The 23,404-nt window shown below is 50.4% G+C and overlaps 1 protein-coding gene across 15 annotated transcripts in view; it reads left to right on the forward strand.

The window, feature by feature from the left end:
* HUWE1 (HECT, UBA and WWE domain containing E3 ubiquitin protein ligase 1) overlaps window positions 1-23,404 on the forward strand; it is a 118,806-nt gene that overhangs the window by 30,139 nt on the left and 65,263 nt on the right. For 14 of the 15 annotated variants that reach the window (XM_077329573.1, XM_077329574.1, XM_077329575.1 and 11 more), the window contains exons 6-24: window positions 124-276; window positions 1,891-1,953; window positions 5,660-5,737; window positions 6,731-6,778; window positions 6,876-6,944; window positions 8,068-8,167; window positions 10,296-10,396; window positions 11,013-11,163; window positions 11,268-11,395; window positions 12,272-12,412; window positions 13,472-13,583; window positions 14,577-14,738; window positions 15,477-15,578; window positions 16,681-16,761; window positions 16,962-17,068; window positions 18,848-19,025; window positions 19,701-19,792; window positions 19,977-20,188; window positions 22,936-22,993. In XM_077329573.1, coding sequence (XP_077185688.1) covers window positions 124-276; window positions 1,891-1,953; window positions 5,660-5,737; window positions 6,731-6,778; window positions 6,876-6,944; window positions 8,068-8,167; window positions 10,296-10,396; window positions 11,013-11,163; window positions 11,268-11,395; window positions 12,272-12,412; window positions 13,472-13,583; window positions 14,577-14,738; window positions 15,477-15,578; window positions 16,681-16,761; window positions 16,962-17,068; window positions 18,848-19,025; window positions 19,701-19,792; window positions 19,977-20,188; window positions 22,936-22,993 — 2,136 coding nt within the window. The remainder of the gene's footprint in view (window positions 1-123; window positions 277-1,890; window positions 1,954-5,659; window positions 5,738-6,730; window positions 6,779-6,875; window positions 6,945-8,067; window positions 8,168-10,295; window positions 10,397-11,012; window positions 11,164-11,267; window positions 11,396-12,271; window positions 12,413-13,471; window positions 13,584-14,576; window positions 14,739-15,476; window positions 15,579-16,680; window positions 16,762-16,961; window positions 17,069-18,847; window positions 19,026-19,700; window positions 19,793-19,976; window positions 20,189-22,935; window positions 22,994-23,404) is intronic. The other variant, XM_077329579.1, reaches the window with a different exon arrangement.

Below are 23,404 nucleotides of genomic sequence, written 5' to 3' on the forward strand. Positions count from 1 at the left end.
TGGACAACAGGGACTTGCACGAGTTCTGGTGGAGTGCCAGCTCGCCTATCTCTGCGGGGCAACGTAGATGGCATTGGGCTTCCTCCGGTGCGTGCGTCCAATCCTTTCTCCTCCCCCCTCCAGCACTTGACGACCTTGTTGGCGTCCTCGGATATGCAAGTGGTCCTCGCTGTGCTGAATCTCCTGTACGTGTTTAGCAAGCGCTCCAACTACATCACCCGCCTGGGCTCCGACAAGAGGATGCCCCTTCTGTCCCGCCTGCAGCATTTGGCAGAGGTAAGCTTCTGGCTGGCAGGGCCCACTGCGAGAGACACCTCCTTGTGGGAAGAACGTTGGCCTGTGGCTTCCTCTCCAGAGCTGCTCTCCAAGCTGTTGTCGCAGAGAGAATTCTTTGAATCCCTTTCTTCACTTGCTGTGCTGCCCCAAATATTGGCGGTCTTCAGACCATTAAATTCCCCTGCTTCCATTCTAGACGGATTCAGCCAAAGCGGCAGAAATCCATCATACTTTGCTCCTTCCTTCCAAGGCTTCCGGCCCCCCGTCTTTCCCTTTTTGGCTCCCTGCATTGCCGTATCTTGCTTGGGGCGTGAAAAAAATGGACGATTCCAGGCTCACAGCCTTGACTCTCCATGATACAGGAGCGTTTGCCTCATTATACTCAAATATTAACAAGGACGGACTCACTGCCACTGACGAACGATTGAAAACGGAAAACAAATCTAGAGACCGTTCTGGCAGAGTCGAAGCCTGAATAAATAACATAAGAGACTCTTTATCTTTTCAAGCTTTATTAAGCCACTGGATAGATTCTGTTCGTATCTTGCTTGGGGAGCACTCTGTGTGTGCATCGGGCAGCTAAGTGGAATATGCATTATTCCCTTTCCCAAAGCCAATATAACTGGGATGCCTTTAAAATCGCGAATGCCTGGACTCGGTGTGCTTTGGAGCTCCCTTGGCATCTCCTGCCAGCCTCTTCTTTGCCTTGGGAGCAATTCCACAGAAAAGCTGTGTGATGTTAAACAGGCATGATTAGAAGCTGAAGGCTGGTTAGAGCATTCAGTAGCTTGCCCAGCTGCCATCGTGAACAGCAAGCCTGCTTTCTTACAGGCTTCTGTTCAACTGCAGGTGGCTTTCCAGAGCTGTTTTGCGTGGGTCAGTTGTGGCCTCGTTTTGGGAGGTGTCCTCTCCATGCCCCTTCTACTATGCTTTGCTTTCCCCCTCCCTTTCATGTGCAACATGGGGAGGTAAGCAATCGCCTTCCTTTCCTCTCCCCAAAACAGACACCCTGTGAGGGAGGTGAGGCTGAGAGAGCCCTGCTATTGAGCTGTAAAGAATGGGTAGTATAGAATGGCCGGTATAAAAATCCAAATAAATAAATAGCTTTATCAGTGCTGTGAGCCCAAGGTCACCCAGCTGGCTGCATGTGGGGGAGCGCGGAATCAAACCCGGCTCACCAGATTAGAAGTCCGCACTCCTAACCACTACACCAAGCTGGCTGCATTTAGTGGTGTACCGTTGAGCCTGATCGTGTTGGATGATATCTTGCTGTAAATTCTAAGTCCTCATCTTCCTTCTCACCATCGTTCAGAACTCTGAGTTGCTTTTGGAAATGAGGACAGGATAGAAGAGCAGGGGCTCAAAGCTGGAGAGAAGAGGAAACAGTCCCCTTGTTGGACCTCTCTTGAGGGTCTTTCATATTTTTAAACCAAAAAGAACACAACTGACAAAGCTGCAAGCATTTCTCTGAACCATTTTCCCCTTTGATGAGGACTATCCAGTGTGCGCTTCCAAGACACCCCTTGGGGATTGTGTTTAAAGTATTGTGCAGGGTTTTTTTTGGGGGGGGGGGAGGAATTTGTCCTGAAAACTCCTCTTTTTTCCCTCCTGCAGAGTTGGGGTGGCAAAGAGAACGGCTTTGGCCTAGCAGAATGTTGTAGAGATTTGCACATGCTGGTAAGTATTCCACTTGATTGTTCTCCTTTCCTTAGCCTTCTGTAGCTGGTAGTCTTACTCCTGAGCACATGAGATTAATTCCTAGTTGCTTTCCAGTGTACAGGCGAACTCTTCCTTTCCCAAGTGTGTCTTTCACAGCACCTCTTTCGCTGTTGGTGTGTGGTTAGGGAGCATCCGCAAGCAGTTGTCGATCTGACCTTCTGGGGAGCAGTCTGGCTTTCCTAACAGGCGAGAGTCTGTTGTAACACGCTAGCATTCTGCAGACCTGCAGTTGGAATAGGCTGGATGAGAGTGATGCCTTCTGCGTTTCAGATCCAGTGTGGGTCCCAGGATGCCCGCCAACTCCCTTCCTGGCACCCAACTCCAGTTTTAGAAAGCGGGAGGGGCTTTTGCGCATCCGGTCTTCTGATAGGCCAATGGAGATTTGATTGGCTGTGCAGCTATTTTCCAAGGGCAGCACAGCACAAGGATCTTTGCTGTATGATTGAGGATAACTTTTGTGTCTGCAGGAAAATATTTTAAAATGTGTTCCTTTTAAAAGGCATCCTGTTAAGCAGGGCTACTGCCTGAAGTGTGGAATAGTTACGCATGACCTTACCCCTTGGCATTTTGTGGTTGACTTTGCCTCTCGTGGCAGCCATTTTGTAGTTGTGCCCCACTAGCCTTGTGTCAGAATTCTAAGGGTGCCTGCCAGCTCAAAAATATTGGGGACCTGCTTTCATAAACATGGGACCAATACCAAGATTCCAGTCCTGAAAATCTTTGCTGGTTTATCTTGAAAGTTCTTGTTTGAGATGTTTTAAGGTGCATTTTCTTTGGTCATTCTGGGATACTCTTTCTCACTTCCGTGGTGATGTCTTTGACTAGGATGGCTGCTGGTCTACGACTTCCAACCTTGTATCAAGAGTTCTGTTTTAAAAGGCAGCCTTCTAGTCTGCTTTTTGCTGATGGGGAGAGATTGTCGTGAAAGGAACTGGCTGCAGTCTCTACTGCAAAGCTTCATCCCTGTTAGCAGTTGGGAGTCGTAAGGGCATTTCGGAATGGCTGAAGTTTCATGGATAATTGGGATGCCAATCATCTGCAGCCCAGGTGGCTGAACCCCCCTGCAGATAGTTGCACTTCCACTTTGTCAGGGTTATGCTTCCGTTTATTAGCCCACATCGTTCAGAACCGCCTTCAGGCACCAGGGCAGGGTTTCTGCGACTTCCCTCGAAGCATGAGGCAGAGCCAAGGGACAATCCAGCCCAGATCTCCAAATGACCTTACCCAACAGTTTCATGTCGAGCGTGGGGATAACACGGGTCATTGCTGGGACTCCAGAGGCCAAACAGCAGTTCCCCAAATCCACCTGCTGAAACCTACTTTAGGTAGGATGGGAACTGCTTTAGAACAATGGCTCCCAATCCTAGTCCCGATAGGCAATTTTAGAAGACTACCATCATCTATAGATTCAAGTGGGTGGCCATGTTGGACTGAAATTGCACAACAAAAATTGAGCCCAGTAACTTTTTGTAACACGCCACGAGCCTTATTGGAGTGGCGGGTAAGAAATCATCAAATAAATAAATAATAACGATGATGATGATGATGATGATGATGATGGCACCTTTGAGTCCAACAAAGATTTATTCAAGGCGTGAGCTCAGACTAAATGAACAACCATCGAAACTTTGTCTTCCATTGGCCCCGTGTTGCTTTCCCAAGCTTCCTGCAGATCAGTTCATGCACAGTCTGCTTCTCCTCTGCAAATCAGAACGGGTCGCTCTAGCAGGAGCTCAGGCAAAGCATGAGAGGTCATGACCATCTAGCATAAAGAAAATGGAGAACAGATTCCAGAGATAAACAGTCACGGATAGGACTCCTTACGCCATCATCTATGGCAGCCTTTTTCAACTTTTTGGCCATGGAGGAGCCCCTGAAATAATTTTTCAGGCTACAAGGAGCCCTGGAAGTGATGTCAGCTGGCCACGCCTCCAGATGTCATCTCACCGGAAGTGGCATCAGCACTCATGTTAACCGGCAGCCTCGAGGAGGACTGGGGAGGGGGGAGACAGGAGATGGTCTAAGATGGGAGTAGGCATGCAGGCTTCAGCCCCTCCCAGGTGTAGAAACCATGAGAGAATTCACTCATGCTTGTGAGGAGGGGAGGGGAAACAATGGAAGTTGCCAGTTCCCTAGCCAAGTCCGTTAAGGCAGAAGGTGAAAGGTCGTGGACCCCTGGGGGTCCAAAGACCCTTGGTTGGGAATCCCTAATCTATGGCATTGAAAGACCCCGAGAGGTCCAGAAGAATGAAGAGTTGCACTCCCTCCATCCATGTCCTGGCGCAGGTCATTCGGGGCAAGCCACCAGGGCTTTTTCTGTCCCACAATCAGACTTGAAACCAAGTCGAAATAGACCTAAACAGTTTGCCTCATCCAAGCTTGAAGTTGTCCAGCTGCCGCCCATTCAGACATCTGAATGTTTGAAATTGGTCAATTGAGATCTCCTGGGTCCAAGGTGGGCTTCTTTAGAAGTAGATGAACTGCAGCCTGTTTGCAAGGCTGGAAAAACAAATCCCCCCACCCCCCCTGCTTTCAAGGATGCATTAATTGCCCCTCAATCCTAGTGAGCCATCTCCCCCCTGTCCCAGGTAGGTTTCAGTAGCTGGCAAGGGATATACAAGCATATCTAAATATGTGGTATGGCTGCTGTTGCACCAAAACACACTGTAGAAGAGAAAAGCTGATGTGGACAGCTACAAGTTCAGTAATTCCTTCTTTATCAGCAAATAATGAGAGCCAGAACAAGGTCTCTTGTTTTCCGGGTAACCCCTTTCCTCAGTAGCTCCCAAAGGCTGCCGGGTTTTCTGTTTCTGGTTGCACCAAAACAGTTAAAAGAAACAAAATGCGGCAGGGCCAGAATGCCACAGCGCCGTGTATTTCAAGGGAATCAGCGCTTCATTCTTGGCCCCTGCTTCTTCTAAGGTGATCAAATGCTGCTGGATTTTATCATATCGGGGTGACTAAACTGGCCTTCAGCGCTTTGTAGACTTCTGTCTTGTTGTGTTCTTGTGATGTGCGGCGCCAGTTTCATAACTCTTCAAGCCCCTGCGATAGGGAGCTCTTCTTCTGTGCGTTGCTTCCTGGTTCGGCCATCACCGCTGGCAGCGTAACCCTTTTAGTGCAGGCGCTAGAGCTCATGTGGGTTGAGGGCCACAGAGGCCCTGTGTTCTCAAATCCCGCCTGACCTGGACTTGGGTGGACAGATACACCTTCTCCTCTTCGTGGCGAGAACACGAGACCTGGAAGCTGCAAGACGATGTTCTGTTTGGCACTGCCGGTGCAGTTCTGTGGGGCTCCAAAGGCGTGGGTCCGAGATCATTGTGTGTTCCCCCCCCCCCCTTATATCTTCTTGGTTCCCAGAATGCGTCACCATGCCTTCATCCCTAATCCTGACCTCTTACCTCTTATCTCTTTCTCCCACCCCTTTTCCCCGGCAAAAGAGAGGTGGGGCGGGGGCGGGGAGTTGTCAGGCTCCCGCAAGTGCAGGGCCCTCCCTGCTGCTCTCCGCGCCAGGGACGGCAGTCGGGCCAAGCGAGCAGCCCCGTCTGCTCCTTCGCTTCCCCTCCCCTCCCCAGCCCAGGGCGAGTGTGACTTTGATTTTTTTGGAAAGGAGATGTTTGTGCCATCTGATTTGTTCTGACTCCGTACTGTGATCTGTACACAGAAATACCCTCCCAGTGCAACTACACTACACTTTGAATTCTATGCAGAGCCAGGGGCCGAGGTCAAAGTGGACAAAAGGGTGAGTCTCCTACAGACTTGTTCTTGTAGGGTTCTGCGGGAAGCGGGTGGCAAGTGAGATTGGCAGAAGACCCCAGGCTGGGTCAAAAAGGGGGAATAGCTCGTCGCTCCATGCTCTGTCTCTAAGACAGGCGGGGACCACTGTCCCTTAGTCCCCTGGCTGTTACGGTGAATGACTACAAAGATGGAGGAAGTTGCTTTAGGGATGAGAGAGGCCGCGGGCAGCCTGTTAACCTTTACCCCGGATGCTTTCAGTAGCTAGATCAGTCCAAGGCAGAGGTGGGCCTGGTCTACCCAACGCACTTTCCTCTGTCCTGGCTGCTGTGCTCTGCTACGATGGCGTTGCTTAACTCGTGAGAACGGTAGTAACGGCAGGGTCCCCGGCTCTGCCATTCACCCTTCTGTCCCGGAGAGTGTCCGCTTTCCCATGTGTGGACAGACCTTTCTGTGGGAGGCTGCATGAGCACACCCGACTTTGCCCTCCCCTTCTCAGATGGCACGCTTCTCGGGGGGGTTACTGGTTGCCTCAATCCTGGCAAGGAGAAACAAAACACAACAAAAAGCAGGCGCTGAGGTCATCTCCCCTCCCCCCCCCCCCGATCAAAGTCGGTAGCAGCATTTTAGCACAGGGTGTGCAGTCCCCCCTCCCACTCCTCCCGAGGTTTTCAAGCTAATTCCTTTTTGTGCCCGCGAAGAGTCTCATTCCCATCTTGCTTCACTGGAAATGTATGTTTGCTCTTCGGGTGGCTTTTTGGGGCAACGGTTCTTTCTTGGATAAGGGTTGCCCGCTATGCTGACCCCCCCACCACCACCAAGGCGAAGTGCGATTGTTAGCCATTGCCCCAATTTTTGCACTGAGCAGCGGCTCCCGGGGGTTGGGGGTGTGGGGGGTGGGTGCTTTGCCTTGAGGATTCGTCTGCCATAATTATTGCTATTGTTTCATTTGGAAACGGGGAGGTTGTACATGACTTTCTTCGGCTTCTTTTCTTTCCAGACTTCGAGCAACACACTACATTATATTCACATAGAACAGCTTGACAAGGTAACCCACAGGCATTCCTTAATGCGTTGGCAGATTTTTCTTTGGTTTGGGTTCTGACCAAACGTTTCTAAGCTGCTTCTGTCCTCCTTAAACGCAGATCTCAGAAAGCCCTTCGGAAATTATGGAATCCCTCACCAAAATGTACAGCATCCCAAAGGACAAACAGGTACGTTGACAGGGGTGGCGGGGGAGAGGAGGGAGGTAGGTATGCATGAGAAATGAAATTCTTCTGGCAACAATTTTACACTATGTGGATCAGCACCTTAACTAAGCCTCCTTAAGAAATACAGACTAATTTCTCCAGTCTGATGTCAGAGGCTATTTTTACCAATCAGAGCCATCTAAAATATAGTCCCGCTTCTAGCTAGGATGTGGTAATGGCTCTGATCTTTTATTGACAGAGAGGTGGTCTTGTCCAAACCACATTGCCCTTTGTTGAAAAGGGATTAAGTCTGCCAGGATAGTCCAGTGTGGAATGGTTTGTCCAAATGGAATCCCTAAAGGCCCAAGATCTCAACTGCTCTAGGTGTCTGTTTTGTTGTATATTAGGAGGGTGGCCAGACTGTGGCTCTCCAGATGTCTATGGTTGGCCAGGGGCTCATGGGAAATATAGTGTTATCGGCATGTGGAGAGCCAGAGATTGGCCACCCCTGTTCTATAGCATGGTTAGAGACCTAGCTGTGAGGAGCCCCAGTGGCATAAAATGGTAGGTTTTAAAATTGCACAGCTGGCTCCTTTTAGGTCTTCAACCTCTTTGACAGGGAAGGAAAGCGTGTGAATTACTAAAAAGCTTTACAAATTGGGAACCTATCATTCCGAGGTGCCTGGTGAAAATGTTCTCCAATACTAAGCCGAATTTCGATTCCTGTCCTATTCCTATATGCTGATGGTACCTTAAGACATGCTTGCATGTTGTAATGCATCCACCTACAGCACTGATAAAGAGGCATCTTCGTGGGATTCCTCCAGAGCAACATTTTTGTCATTGTTCCTTGTGCGCGCTTGATTTATTAACACATGTTTTCTTCTGCTGTTCCCAACTCACCATTGCCAGGGAGAAATGTCTTGCAAAATAGCTGTTAAAGTATTTGGCCGCTTCTGCGACCCATAAATTCAGGTTCATAATTCATATTCATAATTCAAGAAGATTTCTTCTTTGCTGTCTTTAATTCTCAAGTATATTTTTGTGTCTGGCTTTATAGATTGTTAAACTTGAATAAGGTGTTGAGTTTCTCGTTTGTGTGATGCTTCCACGTAACATCGCTTAACGATCCCTTTGTGTTCAATAGATGCTGCTGTTTACACACATTCGTCTGGCCCACGGCTTTTCCAATCATAAAAAGCGGTTGCAAGCTGTCCAGGCCAGACTGCACGCCATTTCTATATTAGGTAAGGGGCAGTGGGTGGGTCGTTACCCGTGGCATTCTCCCCAGTTGCGGGGAGGGGCCACAAGATTGTGGGTTAATACAGATGGGTTGGGAAGCACGAGAGAAGCGTTATTATTCATTTTATTTTTGTCATATTTGTGGATGGCCCTATCGGGCCTGCCGTCCTGGGGTGGTTCACAACATGAATCATACATACGATACTGTAAAGCAGCGGTCCCCAACCTTCTTGAGGTTGAGGACCACCTCCAGGGGTGGGGGACAGCCGACGGCCCAGGCATCGCACACACGCGGCAGCTGCGCGTAAACGCGCATGTGCAGTTGCCCGCATGTGCGGCAGCTCCGCGCATGCGTGTTTGTGTAGCTGGCGTGCCGGCGGCTGTGCCTGCCTCTCCTCCCCCCCCTCAGCGAGCAGCTAGCCAGGCTTCACTCGGCTTCACCTGCGGCCTGGCAAGCTTCTTGCTGCGGGGGGGAGGCAGGCGCGGCCAGCAGCGGCCCAATACTGTGGCCTTCGCAGCCCGGTACTGGGCCGCGGACCGGGGGTTGAGGACCCCCGCTGTAAAGTGTAAAATAAGTTAAAAACAGTCAGAATAGCCAAACAGTTGGTGGTGTCTTCAGTAATGCTCTTCTTCCTGAAGTAGACAATAAGAGCTGTCGAAATTGAGGCAGGGCAGGCCCTTGATATCGGTGGAGTCATTTGACCAATCAAGCCTCAACCATAGGCCTGGTGGAAGAGCTTGGTCTTACAGGCCCTACGAACTGTGGTAGTTCCGTTAGGGCCCTGATGTTTTCTGAGAGCTCGTTCCACCAGTCAGGGGCTAGGGCCTCAAAAGCCCTCATCTTGGTTGTGGCCAGTCAGACTTCTTTAGGGCTGGGGACTACACAGTTGGAGTTGGCAGGAAAAGAGGAAACCCAACACTTCTAGGAGAAGAGAGACAAGTGGAGTGCTCCGGGGACCTGTCCTGGGGCCTGCGTTGTTCAACATATTTAGAAATCATTTGGATGAGGGATAAGAGGAGGTACTTATTAAATTTGCACTACTAAACTGGGAGAGGCAGCAAACACAACAGAAGACAGAATCAGTATACAGGATGATCTTGATAGGCTTGAGAAGTGGGCCAAACTGAATAAAACAAAATTCAATAGGGACAAATGTAAAGTTCTATATTTAAGTAGGAAAAACTAAATACACCAATAGAGGATGGGGGGGACTTGTCTTGGCAGTAGTATGTCCGAAAGGGATCTAGGAGTAGACCATGCATTGAACATGAGTCAGCAGTGTGACTCAGTGGATAAAAAGGCAAATGGGATTTGGGGCTGTATCAAACGGAGTATCATGTCCAGATCACGGGAGGTGATGGTACCGCTGTACTCTGCTCTGGTTCGGCCTCACTTGGAGTCCTGTGTTCAGTTTTGGGCACCCCAGTTGAAGAGGGATGTAGACAAACTGGAGCATGTCCAGAGGAGGGCAACAAAGATGGTGAGGGGTTTGGAGACCAAGACGTAGGAGGAAAGGTTGGGGGAGCTTGGTCTGGAGTGGAGGCGACTGAGAGGGGATCTGATAACCATCTTCAAGTATTTAAAAGGCTGCCAGGTAGTGGATGGAGCAGAGTTGTTATCTCTTGCCCCAGAGGGATGGACCAGAACCAATGGGATGAAATTAATGCAAAAGAAATTATGTCTAAACATCTGGAAGAAGTTCCTGACAGTTAGAGCGGTTCCTCAGTGGAACAGGCTTCCTCAGGAGGTGATGGGTTCTCCATCGGAGATTTCTAAACAGAGGCTGGAGAGCCATCTGGCGGAGAGGCTGATTCTGTGAAGGTTCAAGGGGGTGGCAGGTGACAGTGGATGAGCGAGAGGGCTGTGGTTGTCCTGCATAGTGCAGGGGGGTCGGACTAGATGACCCAGGAGGTCCCTTCCAACTCTATGATTCTGTATCTGTTCCTAGAAGCCTGTTCCACCGAGGAGCTGTTTTAACAGTCAGGAACTTCTCCCGGATGTTTGGCTGAAAATTCTTTTGAATTAATTTCAACCCATTGGTTCCGGCCTGACCCTCTGGGGCATCAGATTCGCTTTCCCGCGTGTCTGTCAACTGTTGTATGTTCTCAACACAGCCCCTCTTGTTTCCACAGTGTATTCGAATGCCTTGCAGGAATCCGCCAACAGTATACTATACAACGGGTTGATAGAAGAACTAGTGGACGTTCTGCAAATAACAGACACACAGCTAATGGTAGGCCGCCTGTTGTTCCGCCTTCTGGCCTCCCGTTGGGGCGGGGAGGGAAGCAAGCGATATCGCTGCTGTTGGCTTATTCCCGAGCCTTCGCACAACCTGCCCAGTGACCAGTTTCCAGGGGTGTTTCTGCTTTGCTGCCCATAATCTAGAGCAGGGGTAGGCAAACTTGCTGCCCTCCAGATGTCCGTGGACTACAATTCCCAGAAGCCCCTGCCAGCATTCGCTGGCAGGGGCTTCTGGGAATTGTAGTCCACGGACATCTGTAGGGCCGCAGTTTGACTACCCCTGATCTAGAGGCTGTCACTGGCTTGTTACAGCCACCATTGCTGATTTTGATATATTTCCCAGTGGAAATCTATTGTGGCGCAAGACCTTCCTTGCAGGCTAATCTCTCAGAAACAAACAGCTTTTAAAAGGGGATCAGCTAAATTCACGGTGGCTTTGTCGGTGGCCGCAAGCCATGGTGACTGAGGGAGGGGACCCTCCCTGTTCAGAGGGACCGAACCTCCGAATCCCAGAGCCAGGAGGCAGCATCAGGGGGGAGGGCTTCGGAGACAGGATGCTGGACCACTCAGGTGCTCACGTTCTTACGTTCTCCCTTCCCCCTGGGCAGGACATCAAGGCTGCCTCGCTGAGGACGCTGACTTCCATCGTGCACTTGGAGCGGACCCCAAAGCTCAGCAGTATTATCGACTGCACCGGAACTGCCTCCTACCATGGGTTCTTGCCAGTCCTGGTCCGCAACTGCATACAGGCCATGATCGGCAAGTAGCTAATCTCAGGTGTGAAAAAATGGATTTGCCAGTCGTTCCCTGCAGCATCTCACGTTCCTGCTTCTCTCTCTCTCTCTCTCTCCCTCCTTCCCCAGATCCTTCCATGGAGCCATATCCTCACCAGTTTGCCACGGCGCTCTTCTCGTTCTTGTACCACTTGGCAAGCTACGACGCCGGGGGTGAAGCTCTAGTCTCTTGCGGCATGATGGAAGCCTTACTGAAGGTAAGGCTGTGCCACGTGGGGAGCCTGGCAAGCCAAAGGAGCAAGAAGTGAGCCAAGCCTCCCATCTAAAATAATAGCTTGTCGGTGTGGGACACATCTTGTGGCGCGCCTCGTCAAATGGAAATGTAGACGGACATTGTCCCACCCACGAAGTGCGCCGGAAGATGGAGGGCCCGGCCAGTGGCCCCATGGGGGTCGAGGCAGCAGCGGAGGAGCAGATAAGCACGATGGGGGAAGGAAAGGGAGTGAGTGAGTGTGTGCACTTGGGCATGTGCACATACTCACAGAACCCTTGGGGGTCAAGGCAGCAGTGGGGGAGCAGGAGGGGGGGAAGGAGTGTGTGTTTGCTTGATTGGCGGGAGGTATGTTGGAAAACCGGGGGCGGGGAGGGAAGGAAAGGAAAGTCTCTGTATGTCTGTGTGTTAGGGAGGGAGGGAGGGAGGGGCCCCTGAAAAAATTGCTCCAGAGCAAGGTATATGCCCCACATACCCTCTGAGAGTCAGACTGTGAGGACAATTTATTCCACTGAAATAGCGCTCTCTCTCTCTCATGCCCCCATCAGATGAGCCACTTTGGTCGATGGGACAGTTAAGAGGGCTATCCCTGTGTTCTTACTCCCTGGGCAGGAATATACAGGAGAAGTCATTCCCGTGCCCGAGTCCCAAACCGCACAGGCCTCTTAAAGTTCATAACTGAGGCCTTGCATTGGGCTCGGGCACGGATCAGAAGCCAGCGTAATAGTCATGGAATCCGAGCTAGTCTCCAGCTCCAATCGGATTGTGCTTGCCATTTGGAACTCCGGATGTCTTCAGATGCGGGTGAGTCAGTTTTGCAGCTCCTGCATTCACACTCGCCTTGCTGCTTTTGCACTTTCAGGTGATCAAGTTCCTGGGCGATGAACAGGACCAGATCACTTTTGTGACCCGAGCCGTCCGCGTCGTGGACTTAATCACAAACCTAGACATGGCAGCTTTCCAGTCTCACAGCGGCCTCTCTATCTTCATCTACAGACTAGAGGTAGCCCCCTTTCTTTGCCCGTCCGTCCGATTAGCATAAGGGGGCAGCTGCTATTTGGGGAGACAAACGCATTAAGTGGTTTTATACTGAAATCAGAACTTTGTTCCATCACATTCCTTATTGCCTGCTTTGACCGACAGTGACTCTCCAGGGTCTCAGGACAGGGGTCTTTCCCCTCACCTACCATCTGGCCCACTTCTTAAGCTGGAGATGCCAGGGATTGAACCGGGTGTCCTGAACCTTGAATACTCTTCTGCCTAATGAGAAAAGAGCTAAGGCATTTCTTCAAAAGAGTCCAAAGCTTTTTTATCATAGTCCAAAGAAGGTGTACGTCAGGGTGCTTCATGAGAGATTAGTGTTGCTAAGAACAGTCTACTACGCTAAGTCAGGGGGTTCATATAGGCATCTCCCCCCTCCTCTGGCCAAAAAAACATTTTGTCTGCCAAAGACCATTCCTACAGAACACCTGCTTCAATCTAAAAAGGAAGGAAAGCTATGACACCTTGCTGCTAGCAAGCAGCTGAAGACATCAGGCTCCAGCCATAATATAGCAACTTGAAGGCTACAGTCTTCCTGAGCGGTAAACAACCTGGGGGAGGGAAAGGGAGCCAGAAAAACCAATGTCCAAGGAGACCAGACACCCCAGGCATGGAGCCTGGTTGAGTCATGGAACCCGGGTGGGGTAGGGCCTACATAATACTTGAGATCTCCTGCGTGCCAAGGAGATGATCTCCCACTGAGCCACAGTCCCTCTCAGTTAAGGCGGTAGGTCTTGACCCAAAGTCTGAAACAATGAATTGCCTCCTGGATGTTATCTACAGCAGTGGTGGTCAAACTGGCTTTCCTTGGCCAGGGATTCATGGGAATTGTAGTCCATGGATATCCGGAGAGCCACAGTTTGGCCACCCCTGGCCTACAGTGTCTTCCAATCCTGTGTAGATTGTTGTCCACTTTGTACTTAAGACTTGCTTTACCATCACATCACTTGACTGTGTGTTGTGATGATGTTTATGGAATTTCTGAGTTTCAGCTGCCTCCCCCCCCCTTTACTTTTTGTAGCACGAGGCAGACCTGTGCCGAAGGGAATGTCCCTTCGTAATAAAGCCAAAGATCCAGAGACCAGTTGCTGCCGTGACCCAAGAGGGGGAAGAGATGGAGACGGATATAGAAGGTAACGCTTCCATAAACAAAATACGCTTCCTTTTTTGTAAAAATATAACAAGAGAGAAACCATTTCCTGCATATTTCAGGGGTGTGTACTTGAGATGTCAATGGTGCCTTTCTATGCTACCAGTGTTGTATTTTGGAAGACAGTGAACTAAAATAAGTAGAATGGTAAAACGGAAAGTACCTTTAAGCTCCGTGGGTGGAGCTGGTAGTAGCAGCATTGGTGAGCTTAGGCTGTTTTCTGGCCACGATTATGGTCTTATTTGTCCATTGCCAAGTTTGAGATTAATCTATGGCTGGAAACAATAAGGCTTTATTGTTTCCAGCCATAAGCCATTACAATGCCAGCAATATCATAGTGTGGATTGTTTGTTATGTTGAGGGCGACTTGGTCAGTGGCTTTCAGTCTAGAGCAGTCTTCCTCAACTTTTTTACCATTGAGAAACCCCTGAAATGTCCTCCAGGCTTCGAGAAACGCCAGAAGTGGCATGATCACGCAGACCATGGTTGGGAAATATGGCTGTGGACACGCCCACTCGGAGCCCCTCCCCTTCCCACCGCCTCCAGGCCCATACATTGGCCATTTTGGGAGTGGGGAGGCCAGTTGACATGACCACATATAATCATATCACCCGATCAGTGTTTAACAAACTTAAAGGATATGTAAAAAATTAATTCACTCCCACTCATTCAGGAAACATTCAGGTTGAGAAAGCCTGTTCTAGAGGCTAAATTAAAGCCCTGTCTATTGGGATTTGTATTTTCAATGCATTGCGTAAAGTTTATTGCTTCTGCTCAACCTTCTCGGTGCCTAACCGTAGACGTGCGTTAGGCATCACAGGTGTGCAGAACATCTCACTTTTCAAGACTTGCCTTTTCTGGTGAGGCTGGGCTACGAGAATGTCCTGGCCTGTGGCTTTCCAACAGCCGCCAAGTCTTCTGGCAAAAAAGCACAGCCCACTTCTCCCCTCGTAAAGCATCTCCCTGTGCATTTCAGTCTCGGACGTCGCCATGGAGAGCAGCCCTGGGCCTTCCACCTCCGGGGAGCCTCGGCAAGAAGCAGCTGCTGAAGCCAGGGCCCCGAGTGCCATCCCTCCCAGCAGCACCACCGCTGCCACCGTCGCCGCCACCACCAGCACCGTCGTCTCACCCCGCAGTGGTACGTAGTGACCTCGTCCTCCAGCCTTTGGCACAACTCTGTCCCCTTTAGTACAATTTCAGTCCTTTTATTCATAAGAAAGGTGATGTTGGAGGCTCCCCAGCTTGACAGTTCTGGAGAATTTCAGCATCTGGGGCAGGGTGGGATTTTGTGGCTTCCCTGGCAGCCAGCAGAAGCTTCTGGTGCAACATCTGGTCCTTCTCCCATCTTCCTGCCCCCTTGTTAGTCATCGCATTGCTATGAAATCCCTGACTTGCGGAGAAACTTGCTGCTTCTTCCCCCCAGCCTGGTAATTCTCCTCTCTCCCCAAGCCTGGTATTTTACCTCTTTCCACCAGCTAAGTCAACTGGTGTTTTTAAGCCCATTAAAAGGCTAGAAGAGTGTGAGGGATGCTGGAACTGAATGTGGACATTTTGAAGGTGGCACTAAGCTCCCCCCCCCCCCCCGATGGATTGCCAGTGGGCAGAGCTGTAACAAGAAGTCTCTGCTTGGATCTCAGTGGGATCAGGGGAGCCTAAGGCAACAGGTACAACCGCTAGAGCAGGGGTCTCCGGAAAAGCGGGGCCTTTCATGCACAAATGGTTGGATCCATGCCAGTAGAACATGTTGGTAACTGTCTAATGGTGTACGTTGTTTTCCACCAACCTTGAAGAAAACTATATTAAGAAGATGGAGTAAGAGCTTCTGTTTTTATGACAGCGTTCACTGATTCACTTTCCAATCCTTTCTCTGCTTCAGGGGTCCAGTGCATCCCTCAGCGAGCAGCCCTTCTCAAGTCAATGCTGAACTTCCTGAAAAAGGCCATCCAAGACCCAGCTTTCTCAGACGGCATACGCCACGGTGAGGTTGCCCCGAGGGCATCTGCACAAATGGACTACTAAACCAATGGTTCATAGGCCAGCTTGCTCTCATGGTTGTTGTGATGACCTGTTCTCTTCTTAGCTGCGTTGTCACCTGTAAATATCGAGAGGTGCTCAAGTGAAGGCCGCTGAGTGGCAGTCCTGGTGTCGGGAGGGTCCGTATAGGCTGCCTAGTCCCTTGCTCAGTGTCATAAATACAGATTAGGGCCTTACTAACTGATGGGCTATAAGAGCCTCTTGTGGCGCAGAGTGGTAAGGCAGCAGAAATGCAGTCTGAAAGCTCTGCCCATGAGGTTGGGAGTTCAATCCCAGCAGCCGGCTCAAGGTTGACTCAGCCTTCCGTCCTTCCGAGGTCGGTAAAATGAGTACCCAGCTTGCTTGCTGGGGGGTAAACGGTCATGACTGGGGAAGGCACTGGCAAACCACCCCATACTGAGTCTGCCATGAAAACGCTGGAGAGCGCCACCCCAAGGGTCAGACATGACCCGGCTTTCATTCTCGTTTTCAGATCTGCCCCACTTCAGGCAACAAATTGCATAGAATCTTTGCGTGTGGGCCTCCCGTTTACCCTTTCACTTTGCCAGGTGGCTTTAGAAATACATAGAAAATACGTGCATGGACTTGAGTGGTCTAGCCAGGCTTCTAAAAAAATTCGGAAGACTCTTGCGTGGATTCCTGTTCCTTTTTTAGACTACTACTAAAAGCCACTTTGAGTATACAAGTAAGGCCCTATGTGTTTCGTGATTCTGCAGGACCTTGGGAAGCTTGCAGAATCTTACCTTGGGCACAGTTTTCCTGAGGTCTACATCTTTCACTTTTAAAGCATATCAAGTTTTCTAGCCTCCTTCTAGCAGAGCAGTGGGATAAGATGGGTGTCAGTACCCTTTCACCTTCTAAAGCAGGGGTAGTCAACCTGTGGTCCTCCAGCTGACCATGGACTACAATTCCCATGACCCCCATGTTGTTGGTCTCGCCAAGAACAGCTGCAGAGTCTCGTCATCTGTTAGCAACGTCCGCAAGGCAGTGGATGCCTGTTTAACCACATTAGCTGTGCTTGACTTCTGTCTTCTTTTCCTTTACAGTGATGGATGGCTCTCTGCCTACCTCTCTGAAGCACATCATCAGCAATGCAGAATATTACGGGCCGTCACTCTTCTTGCTCGGTACGTATCTCTGCGTATGGTAATTGTAACATATATCCCTGGTTTTCTAGAAGGCCTGCTTCTTGATGGAACCCTCATTGCCCTCGAGAGGTGGCCCTTAGAGGTCTTGGGATGCCCGAAGCTCCCCTGATCTGAGCTACCTAGGTGGGCTTGTACTGGCCAGGGACTGACTTCATTGTATGCTTTTTTCCCCCCACCAGCTACTGAGGTAGTAACGGTCTTCGTGTTCCAAGAGCCTTCACTGCTGTCCTCCCTACAGGACAACGGCCTAACTGACGTCATGTTGCACGCTCTCCTTATTAAAGACGTGAGTGTCTCCGTTTGGTTGCATCCGCCTTCTAACTGAATTCCCTGTTTGCTGTTACTTCAAGGGGGAAGTAATTTCCCACCCACCCGCACCTTGCATTATAACTGCTTCTAGTTTCTGGCCTTGAAAATGAATATCTCTAAATTCTTTTTAACAAAACTTGAGTCCAGTAGCACCTTTAAGACCTTTAGCAACACAGTTTTTATTGGACACAATTTTTGTTTTGCTACTTCGGACCAACACGGCTACGCACTTGAATCTAAAATTGTTTGTTCGTTTTTTTTTTCCGGCACATTAACTTCACCCGTTTACCCAACACTGTACATCGATATATCTGTTTCTCAAGACTGACAAATCTGTGGATACCTAATTCTGGAGACTGGATCTGTGAATAGACAAAACATATTTCTATGAAACCCAAATGCCCCTGGTTTGTAGGAGAGTGCATCGTAGGGTTTAAAGAACCTTGAGTAATAGAAGCTCAGTGCCTGTAGCTTTTAACAACTAAATACTCTCAGTGGCAGTCGCTACACAACCGCAACAGTATTGGGAGCCTTTAAACCTTGGATTCTGTCAGGAAAAGGGCAGGCAAGGGGCCTCTCCGGGGATCAGCTGTTCGTTGGGTTTGTGGGGGGGGGGGGTCTGGTTTCAACTGACTTCTCCCCCACAGTTCCTGACAAACAGCTGATCCATAATGAAGCCTGTCCATGAATCAGCTGTTCGGCAGCTCTGGAAGCATTTAAAGGGACCTTGGAGCTGAAAAAAATTGGCTTTTCCAAATCAAACCCAAAATAAACCAAAACTCTTTGCTCATCTGTAGTGCACAAACACTTCTTTCAATATATCGAAACAGAAATCACCAAGCATTACATATGTGTAGAGAATGAGGAGGGTGTTGCCAGGATGGACCTATTATAGTCAAGTTGCATAGCAGTAAACGTAGCTAAAACTGAACGAAGGAGATTGCTAAGACCTGTGGATAGCAGAAAATTGCTAAGACCTGTGGATAGCGTAATAAAGAATTGAATGATGTTAGCATGTGTAGTGAGGTAATAAAGTAATATCTCTGGGGGTTTCCATTGTCCTGCATGTTGTAATTTGCCCTGTCACTTCTAAACAGGTACTTTTGTAAGTGTTAGAATCATAGAATCATAGAGTTGGAAGGGGCCATGCAGGCCATCTAGTCCAACCCCCTGCTCAACGCAGGATCAGCCCTAAGCATCCTAAAGCATCCAAGAAAAGTGTGTATCCAACCTTTGCTTGAAGACTGCCAGTGAGGGGGAGCTCACCACCTCCTTAGGCAGCCTATTCCACTGCTGAACTACTCTGACTGTGAAAATTTTTTCCTGATATCTAGCCTATATCGTTGTACTTGAAGTTTAAACCCATTACTGCGTGTCCTCTCCTCTGCAGTGTTCTTTAACTTTGGTAGTATCTTTTGCATTCTGAAGAAAGTATGGGAAGGGGAGTAGGGCCAAGTAAACAAAAGGGGTTATTTTTGCATTTCCCTCTCCATTGCCTTTCCATTCTGCCTCCCTCCCCAGTTTCCCTTTTTTAAACTATGCCTATGCTGCTGTCTTCAGAATTTTATCTCCCATAAAGCTTCTGCTTTCTGTCTCTCTCGATCCTAAATCCTATAGTTAAGGACAGGTTCCTTTCATGCCATCTCCCTGCAGTTTTTGTAATGGTAACCCACAGTAGGCTTTGCATTATACACGATTAACTTAAACATTTGTGTGTAGCCCAACTGTAAGATGGTGGAAACTGTTGATGTTTCAGGTTCCTGCCACCCGGGAAGTGCTGGGCTCTCTCCCCAATGTCTTCAGTGCCCTCTGCCTGAATGCCCGTGGCCTCCAGTCCTTTGTCCAATGCCAGCCTTTTGAACGCCTCTTCAAAGTGTTGCTCTCGCCCGACTACCTGCCCGCAATGAGGAGACGTCGCAGTTCGGATCCCCTCGGTTAGTATCTCGCATCCCTGTCAGATCTTCCGAAAGGGATTGTCCTAAGAGCGATGCGTTTTCTGGGAAAGCTTTGAGTTGCAAGGGAAAGGTCTTGCAGATGGGTATCTCAAATAAATAGATGGACTCCGAATCAGTCACTCTCTTAATTTACTTTTGTGATAACCAGTACGTTCTGGTTTTTGTGGACTCCACTCCCAGTTGGAGTTTGCACAAGAGGGAGTTAGCAGCCTGTGATGGGTACAAAAAGTCCAGCCTGTAGTGGTGATCCAAGGAGGTAATGGAAAATGGGGCAGTCTACGTACCTAGAGGTCGACTATTGCTTCTGTGTGGCTTTCTTTTGCCTCCCTCTGCTATTGAGTTATGCAGATTTGGGGGTTAGGGGGAGACCCCAACTCTGTTTTCTACTTGGATGACATGCTGAGTCTGTCGTATTGTCCCAGCTACCGCCTTCATCAGTAAAAGTATAGATCTGAATACAAGAGACTCTTGCAGTCAAAGCTTCATTTGAGATGCTGGGCAGCACTTGGGCAAGTGCTGCTGTCTTTCATCCAGTGCCTTAAAATCACCTAGGGGGGTGCCGATGCAGCAGCGACTGTAACGTTAACCATTTCTGGTTCATTTAAGGATGTTGGCCATTTATCTAGTTTCTTTCCCTCACCCCACCCATCCTAGGGGACACGGCTTCCAATCTCGGGAGTGCTGTAGATGAGCTCATGAGGCACCAGCCCACGCTCAAGACCGACGCGACCACGGCCATCATCAAGGTAAAGGGGCAGCGCGGAAGCCCTTGCTCTGCGGCTGAGCTTCAAACTGCTCAATCCCGCTGACTTCGCGGGCTGGGCCTGAATTCCACGGCCGCTTTGCACCAGTGCTGACTTGGTGGCACAGTGCTGCTGCCATGCTGGGAAGCGCCTCTCCCATGCCCTCCTGCCGTGTGCCCCTTTGCAGCTGCTGGAAGAGATCTGCAACCTGGGCCGAGACCCAAAGTACATCTGCCAGAAGCCCTCCATCCAGAAGGCGGACGGGACGGCCACCGCTCCTCCCCCTCGCTCAACTCACGCGGCCGAGGAGGCCTCCAGCGAGGACGAAGAGGAGGAAGAGGTGCAAGCCATGCAGAGTTTCAACGCCACCCAGCAGAGCGAGGCGGAGGCCAGCCAGCAGTGAGTAACTGAGGGGGGGAAGATGGCTCGTAGCAGTCCTCTAAGTCAGCGGTCCCCAGCCGTTTTGCGGTTGAAGACCGTCTCCGGGGGTGGGGGAGAGCTTGCGGCCTGGGCACTGCGCACGTGCAGCAGCTACATGCAAAAGCGCATGCGCAGTTGCTGCACATGCGTGTTTGCGCCAGCAGGGGGCGAAAACGCACGTGCGTGGCAGCTCTGCGCATGTGCGTTTGTGTCCGCTGGAGTGCCGGTGGCTGCACCTGCCTCTTCCCCCCCCTCTCGCGGTGAGAAGCTAGCCGAGCCGCAAGCAAAGCCTTTGGCGGCCACTTCGCTCACAGCCTGTCGAGCTTCTCGCTGGGGGGGGGGGGAGGCAGGCGTGGCCACTGGCAGCCCAGTACCATGGCCTTCGCAGCCTGGTACCGGGCCGCGGACCAAGGGTTGACAACCCCTGCTCTAAGTGGATATTCTTCTTCTTCTTCTTCTTCTTCTTCTTCTTCTTCTTCTTCTTCTTCTTCTTCTTCCTATTACTATTACTATTACTATTACTATTACTATTACTATTACTATTACTATTACTATTACTATTACTATTACTATTACTATTACTATTACTATTACTATTACTATTACTATTAATTACAAAGCTCATGAATAAGCCAAGTAGTTTCTGGTAAAGGAAAAGCACGGGGAGAATCTCAAAAGCCATTAAAACGATCTTGTGAAACTAAGAAAGCTTTAGGTCAGGATTGATCCTGTGGCCACCTTTTGGAATTGTGCAGGGGTTTGGACGAGATGGCCTGTCTGGCCCCTTCCAACTCTATGATTCTATGCTTTAGGATGCTTAGGGCTGATCCTGGGTTGAGCAGGGGGTTGGACTAGATGGCCTGTCTGGCCCCTTCCAACTCTATGATTCTATGCTTTAGAATGCTTAGGGCTGAGCCTGCGTTGAGCAGGGGGTTGGACGAGATGGCCTGTCTGGCCCCTTCCAACTCTATGATTCTATGCTTTAGAATGCTTAGGGCTGAGCTTGCGTTGAGCAGGGGGTTGGACGAGATGGCCTGTCTGGCCCCTTCCAACTCTATGATTCTGTGATTCTATGATTAATGTGCTGTGTTGTGGGCGCAGGTGGAGGTAGAGAGATAGCTGGGCCCTTGGGCGCTCCATCCCCAGCAGAACCCTGGAAGTGCACTGAGGCCTTGGCAGAGGGACCGCGGATGGGGTATATCAATCAATCAAATACCTTTATTGGCATAATCATAATAAAACATCTATACAAAAGACAAGGTGGTTCAGATCCCAGGTCACTCGGAGAAAATCCCAGAAGGATGGGGTATATGTCCTGCTGGCTCCTGTGAGCCAAGATCACTTCCGTGAGTCTGGGCTGACGAGGGAAGGAACTAGATTTTCGGGACGGCTGCCCTCAACGGGGCCAGCGTAGGGCAGGATTGCATGCAGGCCTCTTTCAACATTTTTGGCGCTCCTCTGCTTGCTCCTTGGCACCCTGATCCCAGCGGCAGCTGAAGGCCCTGTTTGGAGGCTCTCTTGGCTCGGAGCTCCTTTGGCAAAACTCTCCCTCAGCCGCGGAGCGCCTGCCAGCTGTTTCTTTGTAAACTTGTGAACTCTGAAGTTTCCTGTCGGAGAGGTTTCTTAACCCCATCGGCTCCTAGTTAGAAGGTGCGCTTTTGTGACGTTTGTGCTGCGGGAGGGGAAGCCGCAGCCGTGAATTTGGAGCCAGCTGGCCTGAAGATACCCTGATGGTTTTGGAAGACCGGGATGGGGAGGGCCCTCGCAACGGGGCTGGGAAGGGGGGAGTCTATACGGGAGAGTTCAGTTTCCAGACACTTGGCCTTAGGCTCCTGTTTACAGAGGAGACTGCCCTGAAATAAAGCCGCCTCCGTTGAGAAACAGTTAAACTCATTCCTGACCCCAGAGAGGCAGCCATGTTTTTCTGGGCAAATGCGCAGGGCCGGGTTCCCATTGGCTTGCCCGCTGCCGTGTGGCAGGTGCTTCGTGGACCTGGAACGATCCCAGCGCTCTGCTCAGCTCCTCCTTGTCTGCGTCAGATTTTCTTTCCCTCTCCTCTCCCCCCCCCCCCCGAGCCCCACATTGAGCATGCCTGTTACGTCACAGTCTGACTCTTCCGTCCTCCTCCTCCTCTCCATTTTGCTGCAGAACTCCATGGCGCTTGGCCTGGCAGGCGACCATTCATGGCCCCTACCACACTCCCATCTTTAATCCATCCCTAGGGCCAGCGGCCAAGATGGGCAGCACTGCCTTCTTCCTCTTCTTTCCTCATTGCGGCCTTTCTCCTCCTGCGCTGGCACCGCTGCCACTCTGGTGCATTCTGGGCGGTCTTAGATGTGATTTTGCTGCAGCCCTGACGCAGGTCTGCCCTCCGGATTTCTTTTTGTCGGAAGAGCCTGGGCCAACGGCGGTTATTCCCGCCCGTCCAGTTTACCATTGGGGGAACAGGCTGCAGGAGGCGTTTTTCATAAAAAAAAACGGGATGCAGGAGCTCGGACCTTTTGTGCCGAACAATTTGGACTCGAGGGTGAGCGGAAATTCCCGGCAGTCTCCCATCTTGCGACTGGCAACGGAAGACGCCATTTGGTAGCTGCAGGGGAATGCCTCGGGCAGCCCTTTAGCATGGGGGATCTGGGTCTAAGTCCACCTCCCTGCCCCCCTGCGTGTGGACAGAAGCCCCGTTGAAGTCGTGGACCGCTTGAGGTAATGGCCGTTTCCCTTTTCAGGGTGGTTGGTACAGAAGAACGGATCCCCATCCCGCTCATGGATTACATCCTCAATGTGGTAAGTTCTGTAGCCAATGGGGAATGGGAATGTGGTGCTGGAGGCACCAAGAAGGATGGGTAGAGAGGACTCCAGATGCCTACATCCTGTGCTGCCTGTGGGTGTGGATGCTTAATCTATGAGTCAGGCCTTCCACCCACCTACCCTCAGCCTCCCTTAGCATTGTTGAAATGAGCAGAGATGGCTCTTGTCAGTGGAGGCTTACAGCTCTGTTTCTTTCAAGAGCCAATTTTGTCATCTCTGTTCCTAAATGCTACCTTCAGAAGGGCCGTTTTTTAAAACACAAAAACCAGTTGTTCCATATATTATTATTTTATTATGTTTTTAGACTGCCCTCCCTTGCGGCTCGGGGCGGTTCGCAACCTGGTCCAAGATACGTAATTCCCGAGAATAAAGTGGGGCTGAATCCTA

Source organism: Paroedura picta, chromosome 3 (genome assembly GCF_049243985.1).
Source record: "Paroedura picta isolate Pp20150507F chromosome 3, Ppicta_v3.0, whole genome shotgun sequence".
In the NCBI taxonomy this organism is placed as follows: domain Eukaryota; kingdom Metazoa; phylum Chordata; class Lepidosauria; order Squamata; family Gekkonidae; genus Paroedura; species Paroedura picta.